This window comes from Diadema setosum, chromosome 11 (assembly GCF_964275005.1).
Source record: "Diadema setosum chromosome 11, eeDiaSeto1, whole genome shotgun sequence".
NCBI classification, from domain to species: Eukaryota; Metazoa; Echinodermata; class Echinoidea; order Diadematoida; family Diadematidae; genus Diadema; species Diadema setosum.
Window position 1 is genome coordinate 11,616,108 of NC_092695.1, and position 12,338 is coordinate 11,628,445.

The window sequence follows — 12,338 nt, forward strand, 5'->3', positions numbered from 1 at the left end:
TGAGTAGGGTCTGTGAGGATGAAAATTGAAACAAACTTCAAGTTTGAGTTTTGAGCACTCAATAAAAAGATTAAGAAAATGCTCCCAAAGCAATAACATTGAAGTATTTGTTTTAGCTATTTAGTTTATAAGTTACCATGTGTGCACCACTACTTCTCTTTCACTTTCAAATTATTGGGTTCTTTTCTGTCATTTGGCTGTGTAATTTAGGGGAATTTTGACAAATTATTTGCATTTGCACTCTGAGGGAAATGGTAACCACGAAGTACATGTTCATAATACTACTATTAGTAATAAATGTACATCTCGAGAAGAAAAAAAAAAAAAGAGGGGCTTCCATGTGATTTCTGACATGATGCAATGTGGAGGTGTAACACCTTTCTTTCTTTCTTTTTCTGCTTATGCCCAATTGTTTCTAACATACATAACTGTCCGTCTTGGTTTGTTTTACATTTTAAAAACACCAGTCCACAATAAGTCTTCCAGTAATAACATTTAGACTGTAAGGAGTTGTGCATCTATCCACTGGTACCATCCGGCTTGTTCATTCTGGTATATGGATGGCAGATAGAGAGTTGGCCAGGGCAGACGTTGGCATTGGCAAGCTACCGGGTACCATGTGGGTGGGGGACAGCCCAACGGAAGGTGACCGGGATGGCGTGCTGGGCTCGGAGCACCCAGCCTTCAGCTCCTTGTAGCACGGCCTGCAGACCGGCACCGGCCGCTGGGATTCGTGGCCTGGGAGCTGGGTCTGCTTGTCGATGCAGCGTATGCAGAATACATCTCCACACTTCCAGCAATGATACTGCAATCATAGAGTGTGTGTACGAGAGAGAGGCAGAGAGAAAAAGACCGACAGAGAATGTAAAGAGGAACAGATAATGTGTAAAAAAAAAGGGCAACAGCAGGAACACATGACATTAACTAATTCAATTGAACAGGAAAGTGAAGTATAATGGTATCAAAAGATCTGATTTTTATTTACTTCAACACTACAAAGTCTATAAATATACCAACACAGGAAAGTTCATCTGCAAATCTTGTCATTTCCCTCCTTTCACTCATCTAACATATAACAATATTTTTATACTTGAAAGTATGGGTCTCATTTCACAGTCCTCTAGACGTCTTCATCCCATAGCCAAATTTTGATAAATCTTGTTAAATCATATTTGCCATATATACAAAATTAGGCTGCCATTGGTAATGATTCGAGTTTATCATTTGCATGATTTTCTGCCACACCACTCACCTTCATGCTGAAGTGATCAAATGGAGAAGAACAGGAGCACTGCCGGATGTTTCTGAAGCTCTGCCATTCCGTGGCGACACTGTCCACGGCGTTGTTCATGAGGGAAGCTGAGAGGACTTCGTTACTGTCCTCCCTCTTCAGCGAAGGGCTGGTCTTCAGCGGTGGCGCCATGTCATTGTTTGGATGACCGCCGTTGACGGCAATGGAATCCTGCTTCTGAGAAAGGACAGTGGCAAGGTTAGTGCATGAGCAAGCAGGGCTCTTTGGACCATATATTTAGATACTTTTTTTTTTTTAAATATCCAAGAGATGTTTTATTTGGTACTCATCATATAACATTCTAGAAGTAATCACAGCTGAGAGATACATGACAAAGAATACATTTTGTTCAGCTTCTTGATTATACATGCATGTATATATTTAGATACTTACCGATAATAATCCACTCTCTCTCTAATAAGAGGGAGGTTTGTGACTTTATGTCCTGTATCACAAGAATAAACTTGACATAATAATGAATACTAAAGACAAGGTAGTAGACTTACAGTGTGCTGTCTGACCCCCCTTTTTTTTAATCCTTCTAAATTTGTTTTTCTTTCTTTTTTCCTTTGTTTTAAGGATATCTGTTTGGCAAGGGGTAGTCTGGGATTTATGCTCTAATCCTGAGTCAAATCAAACAAAAAGTTGTGAAACTTTTCCAACTTTTGGAACATATTTCTTCCTTCTGAGTAGTCCATGCATTGCCTTCCTAAATTATCCTTCTTCTTTTTCTTTATATAATACCTGAGTAAAATGTGTTGAAGGTTACTTAATCATCATGAATGTCAGGGTGAAAAACAAAAAATGAACAATAAAACAGATCTGGACATCATTTCATAAAACTTGTCAGTCATTGACAGATGTTTTAAGCTACTGAAATCCTTGCATCTGATTGGCTGAGAGCAAAATTTTCAGTGAATATCACTGACTAAATACTTGATGAAATGTCCCATCTGGAGTCATCTCTTATGCGAGCAATAAAGACATAATTACAAATGGCTCTCAGTTTGTTTAGAGTTTTGATGGTAGGCCGTCCCAATTCTACACAATGCCACAGGGCCATGATGTCAATCCTTTGTGGAGGGCAAGGAAATGTCAGCATGAGCAAAAACACAACCAAGTACTGTATTGAGGCATTTCCTATGTGTGTCTGCATGTGTGTGTGCGTGTGTGTGTGTGTGTGTGTGTGTGTGTGTGTGTTGTGTGTGTGTCTGCATGTGTGTGTGCGTGTGTGTGTGTGTGTGTATGTGTGTGTGCTTTTGTGTGTCTATGTTTTAGGTGCTGTGATACAAGCAAGTACATTCTCTGGAAATGGAATATGCACAATGAGGTTTACAAGTACAAGAGTGTGCTGTCTAAAATGGAGGTGGTCGTGCAAGGAAGCTGCCATTGCTGTCATGAGTGCTTGTCTTGCCTGGATACTTTTCAGTCACTGGGGTAGATGGCAGCACACAGTTGCTGTAAAGTCTCCATATCAAATGCATTTACTTGGGTTACATTTCAGATCCATTGTGCTTTGTCACAGTGACATGAGTTGATAATCTTCTAGTCTATGCTAAGTTGCAATTATTCATTTTGTAAATTCAAAACAAAAAAATATGTAGGCTCTGAGCAACAGTTTGAATGATATATTAGTGTACCAATCAATATCTGAATAATGAAATGTACTTGTCTTTCTGATATTAAACATGTTTTTTTTTAAGCACTAGAAATGTTGGCGACTGGAATGCCTTCGCCATAACACATCATTCTCCCAAAAGCTCCGTAGTACATCTTGACAAAGTGAAATAACCTGTTTGAAAGTTTGATGGGACAACCCAAAATGCATAGGAAGCCCAATCCATTCAACTGATCACATTAAAAGCAAATAACAATGATGAATACACAGCTTAATGTATTGATACATTCAACTGGATGTTTTTAAGTAGGACTGACCTCGTTGGAAAGGTCATCTTTGGGAGTTATCGTGCTGTCTTTGTCCAGTGATAGTGGACTCTCTGTGCCGCCATTCTCCATGATGTGGGGCCTGTCCGGTTTCTCCTCCTGGTTCCCACTCTCACTGACCAAGAGCTTCTTCAGGGCTGCGAGTTGCTGTTGACACCATTAAAAAGAGAAACTCCATCAAGCTAGTGACCTCTGGGCATCATTTCATAGAAAGGTGAGCAGTCAATTTAAACTCTTTGTGTGCAACATTCACAAGCCTGACTCGGTCCAAGGCTTGCCAACTTTACATATTTTGAACCGTACATGAACTGATCGATAAGTCACAATATGCCACAGAAGTGGACTATTCCATTTCTGACACATACAGCTTGCAGGGCTTGGTGACTAAATATGGTGTTTCATTGGGATTTTTTTGAGAAAATTCTGACTTTCTATCAAAGTTATGTCTTCAAAAAGTCATTCCTCAAAGACCTATTATAATAAGAATAAATCTTGAAGTCTATTTGGTGGCTTTTATGCAGCTGTCATTTGTATGACGCACCTCTTGACCCCCGGGAAATGTGCGTCATGGTCGCGTCAAGTACCACCAATTTGATGACGCGTGGTGCCGTCACGGGAGCAAAATGTCCGTCACAATACTGACCCATTATGTGCGTCATAGTCGGTCATTTAACCAGAGTGTGTCAAAAGGTTCGTTAATGGGACCGTCATGTAATTTTGCGAGGCTTCTTGCATGGGGCATGGTATCCCTCCGTAACATCTAAAACAAACTCGCGATCGCGAGTCGGCCGAATTCACCGGCTCCTGGAAACGCGAAAATGACACAATTTTCAATCAGTTTTATTATAACATACTGATACTCACTTCATTCTCGTATGTCTTCTTTTTCTATCTGATGTCAGACTAAAGGTCTTTTCAGAAAGTTTGAGTACAAATTTGCTCCAAAACCACACTACCAAACACGATTTGTGATTAAAATCATCACATACAGCCCGCGGCATCGCGAAGCTCGCTATCCTTCAATCGCATTCACTGTAGTGTAGCATCGACCGTCGACCGTGGAACCTGCAGCAAAACCACGTGCGTGATGTCGACCATGTGGTACATGTATACATACAGTACACGCGTACATACGTATACAGAAGGCGAGGCATGGCAGAGGCCAGGCCCCAAAACACATGCAAACGATTATGGAACTAACATTACTGAGAGTCTATTAAAACCTGCATTAACTTAAAATAGTAAATTCTATTTAAACACTAGCCATATAAACCATGTACCTAACTTGGGTTTAATAAGGTTCGTGTTTAAATAGGCAGGGGCTTCAATCAAGCTGTTTTCGAATCGGGGAAGGGGAGGCGGGAGGTTACGGAAAAATTACTGTGGCCAGGCCGTAGTTTCGCGAAACTACATAGTTTGCCATAGCAACGTGTATGTCAAAACACGCGTTTCTATGGGATGTCCATGAACTAGGGAACGGTTTAGAGAAATTCGAAGTCATTCGAGGTTGAAGTGGTTTTTTCCTACGCATTTTTTTTTTTTTTTGTTGTTGTTGTTCATATCTAAAAAATTCGATTTCTTAATTTTTTTCAACTGGTATTTGGGAGTCTTGTAATATATTTAAAATGTTGATAGAAATTTCTGAATATATTCAGAAAGTACGCCTAGGCGCCTACTGTTTGGATAAACGGTAAACATGCAGTCCACGTTCGATACGAAGAAATCATTGTCTTTCACGAGGAAAAACATACAAAACAAACAAAAAACACCTACGAACGAAAGTTGATAGCCAAAACTTTGATAAGTAATAAGCAGTTATCATGAGCGTGAACTGAAATTAATTGTCATGATTTTGTTGTCTAATCAGGTGATGACTGCATCTCATTGAACCTACTCGTAGTGAATTTCTTTGGGCATACGAGACCTTTTAAGTATTTCTGGCTCAGTTGCATTTTTAATTGACTGATTAATCGATCTTTTTTTTATTGTTCAGGGAACATAAGATATTCGATCAAGTACATTATATTCGACTGTTTGATGTTTCCTACTATGCGCCAAAAGAAAGGCTATAGAATCACGATATCTTTGCAATGATTCCTTTAATTCAACTAATGAGCTGGTTCTTCGATCGATATTTCCATGATATTTACACGCTGTTTATTCCAGTGCGCGCATTCTTCCGTCTGGCACGCACCTGGGTGTGGCACCTGCTTTTGTGGAAATTTCCACAAGGGGAGAGGGGTGGGGTGTCAAGTTTCTTCGAGCCGAAGAGACTGCATGTAGAACAATCTCTTCGCTCTAATTTATTGTCATTCGTGCTTTCCCCTTATTCTTTGCTGATACAATGTATTGAACATTTAGATTTAACTTTACAAAGGTTGGTAGCACGTGGTTCTATTTTGTTGTGAGGTGTATGTAATTTCTTTTTTTTTATCATTCTTGGAAAGGAAAAGAAGAGTAAGGGGGAAAGAAGAATAAGAGGGAAAGTAAAATGGAACGAACGGCACGTACGCTCAGCATTCACAGTAAGCCGTCTTTTTACACCAGCATAGTTATCATCACCATCAGACATCACTCAGACCATTTTAGCCTTTTCCTATCAACATTAAGAAAAATAAATAACAAATACAAAGTATCAACACCTCCCAACAACACAAATATTTAGAAAAGACAACACACGGCACACTACAGCGGCTGGTATCAAACTTCGTCGCTTCGATTCGAAAAAGTATTGCAGCAAAGCGGAGAAATCGCCGTTACGAAAATAGCAGTGCGAGACACTTGAAAGAATTACGTCAAATACTTCAAAGTATAAAGGGAACGGATAAAGTGATATAAAATGGAAGAAATCGTACCAAACGATGTGTGAGAAACGACAGTAGAGAACGGTAAGTTTAGTAGTAGGCTTAGGCCCTAGCAACAGTTTACAGCACCGAAAGCTACGCGAAAATAAGGTGAAAATAAATACACATTGGAAACTCGGTATTGCGACAAGATCCCTAGGATCAAGTCAATAAACGATACAAAACAAAGGAAATCAATTCATTTTGACCGGAAAATAGTTTGTTATAAGTATTCTGTTGTATGAGATCTTCTTTGATAGGCCGAGAAATACATCGAGCTTCCACGATACTCGGGGAAAGGCAGTTCGAACGCTTTTCACCTGCACATACTGCAGTGCACATCAATACACGAACAGAAACTCACCTCTTCCTTGCAGAAAAATGATGCAATAACGTTACAAAACACACACACAACACTCTAAAAATCATTTCATACTTGGGAGGCAAGGGACAAGCGGATGAAGAAGAAGAGAAAAAGAAGCATACATTGCACAACGGAACGCTTCTACCCCGATTCGAATCGAAACAGGGTACTGGAGTGTAGTGGCAGCTGGCTACAGTGTGCAGCTAAGCTACTATACTAACGCTCCCCAGCCGCCCACAACATGGGGATACAGTACCACGGCGATCGAAGTAAACATCCAGGGTCCGTAGGCGACAGGGATTCACGCGGGCGAAGTTCCGTTCGGTGTACCCAGTTCGCAGGCAGCGAATTGCGTGAGCGCACACAGAGCTCTGCAGCATTCCAGTCTGGCACGTACTGCGAATAACATGTGCGTCAAGGGTCAGTCATTTTCACGAAGAGGTGCGTCACCATTTTGACTGGTTAATGCGTCAATGTCTCATAGAGGTGGGTCACTTTTTGTGACGGAGGGTACGTCATGGTACCTAAAAGGTATGACGCACATTGGTACTTTGACGCACCTATCCCGGGGGTCAAGAGGTGCGTCATACAAATGACAGCTGCATTATTTTGTATACTGGTCATTTAAAACTTATTATCACAGCAAAGCTTGCAATTCTCCTTACAACTGTGCTGTACTGCTATTCTAGCACAAAGGCTTCAATAACAAAGCCACATAGCTTTGAAAAACAGAACTGTTTTCCGATAGGGATCATGTATTGCGGTCTAAGAATTATGTGGCACACAAATAGTTTAGTTACAAAACTATGACAACAATGTACGGACTCAAAGCTCATAGGCTGTTGCTAAGTGATTCTCACCATAACTGCAATATTGTGACTTTTTTTTTCAAAAAATATAAAAAAATATAAAAATGCACATGCACACATATCCATCCATATATACATAAATTGTACATGCAATACATAAATGTTTACATTCATACATACACACAAACACACACACACACACATACATGAATACATGAATGCATTGTAACCCACTGTCACTAACTGATTTAAAAACAACAATAGTGGTAAAAACAAATATACTTGACTTTCTCATGGAATTGCAAAATTACACAAATTCCTTGCATTCTCAGTATATCGCACTGTAAGGACAATACTGTATACGCTGTTATTTTTGCGTTTGGATATTTTCGCAAATAACGAGGTCATAGACATTTTCGCGAGATGTTCTTTTTGCGAATCGATGCCGACGCTTACGTTAATGCTTTATTAACACAGCGCATGGAGTCATTTTCACGTGTTAATTCGCGATCCAACTGTGATTTGTGAAATTTGCGAAAATCAAACCCTCGCGAAAATAACAGCTTATACAGTACATCATATTATGACAACTTACATTTTCCAAGAATTGCACATGATCAGCAAGTGACGTACTGTGGTCCTTCATTGCACTTAACACGTCAGTCACAGACTCTCGGGGGTGGACCCCATTCTCATAGCGATTGTACATGCCACGCCAAAACCTGTCCACAGAAACATTATTCAGTGTGTTAGGTACATTCTTACTCCTGTTGGGTATGATAATTATAATATAATTGCCTGGTATATTCAGGTAGGTATGCAACAACAACAACAACAAAATTAATACTGATAACAGTATTCTTAATAATACACTACATGTATCTACTCTGAATGCCCTGTATGGCCATGCAATGTTAAATCCACCTATCTACATGGAACTTACAGTCATTGTATCATCATCTACAACATCATCTTTATTTTCTTTTGCAGAGCAAGGAGGTAGTGCGAGGCAGTGTGCCCTAGAGTTGTGAGAAAAGTAGCTTGACTGCCTTCTCAAATAAGACTTGCAAACATTCAAATGCTGAAAGTCATGCACAATTAAATTTCAAGGAAATTTTTAAGATCTGAAATAGAAGCCTACATTTGTCGACCACACCGTCATGAAATTATTTGCACAGAGAAAAAACATGCAGCTAAATCCAGGTACAGGGATAGGGAATTGAAGGATATAGACCAATCGAACCTGGCAGAAATGTGCCATTACTGCAGTGTCTCAAACGTGCATGCACACATTTGTATGCTCAATGCATGATATATCGTCATGTGCATGGCAGATTGTTAACACGCTTCCCTGCGCATGGCAGACTGTCGTTACAGTGCTTCCCTGCGCATGGCAGATTGTTGGTAGGTTGTGAGAGTGTGCACAGGGTTAACAACATTCTGCTATGCACAGGGAGGCGTGTTAACAACAATATGCCATGTGCTGGGAAGCGCATTAACGACAATCTGCCATGTGCAAGGCGGTATTTTGCGGCAGGCATGATCCAATCGCAATATATATCATGCATTCGCACATGCGCGCATGCCTGGGTCACCACAGTAATAGCGGATTTTGCCGCCAGGTCAATCAGACTATAAGGTGGAGAGTTTTTGTTCTTACTTGAGCATTTGAGGACTGAAGTCTGGCTTCAGCATTCCCCTGCAGGTGGGGAGATTGGGCTGGTAGAGAGGGTTGATGTAGTCCGACATGCGAGCCTGCATGTACTGCCACAGTGAGAACGTCTTTTGAGACAGCCTTTCATTCATGGTACACAAATATGATAGAAAAACAGAAGTACATTACTTGACAAAAACTGCCAAAGTACTGTCGCAGATAAAAACTAGAAATGTCGCTATGGCGACTGATGCCTCCGCCATAATGCATGATTCTCCCAATAGGCGTATAGTACAATGTCTTCACAATGTGTGATCCATGACAGTTTCACATAACTGGCAAAATATTGAAATGACAGGTTTGTCAGAAATGTCTTGAACTGGGTTTGCTATAATTTTCTAAGAGTGCAGGTACACATATTTGGGGATTTTTTGGGAAGTTTATGCATTGATTAATTTCCAAGGTATGAAGAAAGAGTGTGATAATGGTACAAAATAGATTTTTTTTTTTTTTTTTTTTTTGGGGGGGAGCATTGAAACCTGGCCTTTGACCCTTAACCTTTGACCTTTGACCTTCTGGATGGAAATTTCCCAGAGAATCTCCATTAGGTAATGCATGTATTAAGTTTTGAAACTAATAATTCAAGCATTGCATATTGTACTAGTATATGAGGGAAATAGTAAAATTTTGAGGAGTTGACCTTGACCTTTGACCCCTGACTATTGACCCATGACCCCTAAATTCCCTAGATAATCCCTGCCAGACAGTACAAGCGTATGTACCAAGTTCCACGAAGATACATTGAACCATTTGCGAGAAAAGTGATATTGCAACATTTTCACCTAACCACTGACCTTTTGACCTTTGACCTTATGACATGAAACTCTCTCTGGGGAATCTTTATGCAGTAGTACATGTCCACACCAAGTTTCAAGAAAATACCTTCGGGCATTGCATAGATATGGGGGAAATTGCAACATTTGTAGCATTTGACCTTGACCTTTTGACCTTTGACCTCTTGCCAATGTCACTAAAATCTACTCAACTAAGTGTCCCATCATTCATCATCCTTGGACCAAGTTTGGTGAAAGCTGCTTCATCCAGTTTTGAGTTATCACGTAAACAGATAAATTTTAGGATTTGACCTTGATCTTTGACCTTTGACCTCTGTCCGAATTTCACTGAAAAACTAATCAAGTAATTGTCCCATCATACATCATCCTCCAACAAAGTTTGGTGAAATTTGCTCCATCCAGTCTTGAGTTATCACATAAACGGATACAATTTCATGATTTGACCTTGACCTTTGACCTTTGACCTTTAGCCAATTTCACCCAAAATCTAATCAAATAATTGCCCCATCATACTTCATACTTGGACCAAGTTTGGTAAAATTCCAGTAAATATAACTCAAGTTATCGCGTAAACGAAAGCGGACAGACGGACGGACGTACGGACGTACAGACGTACGAACGTACGGACGGACGGACAACCCGAAAACATAATGCCTCCGGCACCACTTCGTGGCGGAGGCATAAAAAAAAATCACAAATGTCTAATGAAAATGCCTTCCATACTTGGTACACACGACGAGAACAGCAACAAAATTGTCATATCATGAAAACCTTAAAATTGACATTAAAAATTTCTGCCTCCTACAAACACAGACAAATCAGAAACAAGGCATATCAATCCTCTGAGAAGGTCACATTAAAAATGTAAATAAACAAATTTTTATCCGATGTGATTTGTAGATAGACTATTAAAGTTTGAAACAAAAATTTACAGTCCCTGAACAACCTTTCAACCATTTGGAACAAGAATCAATTATATGCCGTTGATTGCATCATGCTGTAAAATTGTTGATGAAGATCTTTTGACCAGTCAACACACATATAAATTACTGCATACAGCATACATTTTGCAAGGATTTTCTTTTTGAGGATTTCGGTAGTTGGGCGTTTTTTAGCAAATTTAACAACACACGAAAATTTCTACTCTGCTCCTGACGTAAATGAGACATGTATGCATACATTTCTCCGTTCATTACTATACTTGTGAATTTAACCACTTGCAAAGCTCATGAAGAGCCCTGATTCGCAAAAAATTAGACTCGCTGAATATATGGTGTATAAAGTGCTACATCATATCTTATAAGCTGCCAGTAAACTAAAACTTTAATTGCTACATATATGGTGGAAAAAAAAAAAACCTTGGCACAGATCTCATTTCCTGAACTAAATTTGCACTTTGATGTGAGTGGGCTCACCTCTTGCCGAGTCGCTCCTTCTCGCAGTTGCCAAGGAAGTTGCCAAACTGGCTGGAGAAGACGTGGTCGTGCAGCTCAAGCAGGAACCTCTCGTTGAACTGGAATGCACACGGGAACTGGCTGCACAGCTGCCAGGCTGCATCCACAAACTGGGTGAAGACGGGCGACACCTCCCGCGGGTCGCACGCCAGGAGCCCGCACCGGTGGAGGAATTTGTGGCCGAATGCGAGCCACTCTTTTTCAATCAGCACCTTTAGATTCAAACGAGACAACACAAACCTCAGTATGAATGCGGTCATTTGATACACAGGGATGCCAGTTAGAATGAAAGCAAGGTCCTGACATACATCTACATGAAGCCTCTTTGTACATGAACAAGCCTGAATTTTGAAACTGCCAGGGCCTGAATTTAGGCTTTTGCCTATAAACTGGCATCCCTGGATACATCTATAAGGACAAGTGAGAGACTATAAAGCACACACATTATACTTGTGATGCTTAGTTCCTCAAACTGATTCATTGTGCGTAGTGCATGCACAGCTTATAGTTTCAGAGCAGATACACACTTCATCCTCACTATGCAAGCACAGTAAACCTCGTCATTTACTTTGCATGACACGTAAAAACTCAAGAACATGAAACTAACAAATAGAACAAGTTTGGAAATGAAACATATCACAGACAATGACTGGTGTGGAAAGAAGCACTCAGAATGATACTTCCAAAGTGTGCAATGCTTTGTAAAATCTTACAATCTCCCAGAAATAACATTTAAAACTCTAAGGTTAGATCAATCTGTGTATTCCCAACAACAGAAAACATCAGTGGTTACATAATGTGGGTACATCACAGCACTTTGACAGTAACAACATCACCAACAAGCCTTCAAGTAGCTATGCATGGCACAGTTCTAGCATTCTATGCCCCATTACAAACAATGCATGTACAAAAATTTTCATACCCTAGTTTTACTACACACTGCTTCCCTAAATCATAAATCACTATATCATAAAATATTGGAAACCCAGATTTAGGCATTGAATACAAAACAATTCATTGTATCAATTGCAAAAGAAATATCATTGATACATCAACTGGTGTATAATTTGTTATTATTTGTTTACACAAAATTATTTTCTCACATCAGAGAATATCCCAACTGAG

At 39.9% G+C, this 12,338-nt stretch overlaps 1 protein-coding gene across 1 annotated transcript in view; it reads right to left on the reverse strand.

Moving 5' to 3' along the window:
• Window positions 1-385: 385 nt before the first annotated feature.
• The window catches only part of LOC140234688 (phosphatidylinositol-3,5-bisphosphate 3-phosphatase MTMR8-like), a 35,069-nt gene continuing 23,116 nt past the window's right edge, over window positions 386-12,338 (reverse strand). Inside the window, exons 10-15 of the mRNA XM_072314723.1 lie at window positions 11,175-11,425; window positions 8,912-9,046; window positions 7,847-7,973; window positions 3,227-3,382; window positions 1,253-1,468; window positions 386-805 (exon numbers count right to left, since the gene is read on the reverse strand). Of these exons, the coding sequence (XP_072170824.1) occupies window positions 545-805; window positions 1,253-1,468; window positions 3,227-3,382; window positions 7,847-7,973; window positions 8,912-9,046; window positions 11,175-11,425 (1,146 nt within the window). The 3' untranslated portion in view covers window positions 386-544. The remainder of the gene's footprint in view (window positions 806-1,252; window positions 1,469-3,226; window positions 3,383-7,846; window positions 7,974-8,911; window positions 9,047-11,174; window positions 11,426-12,338) is intronic.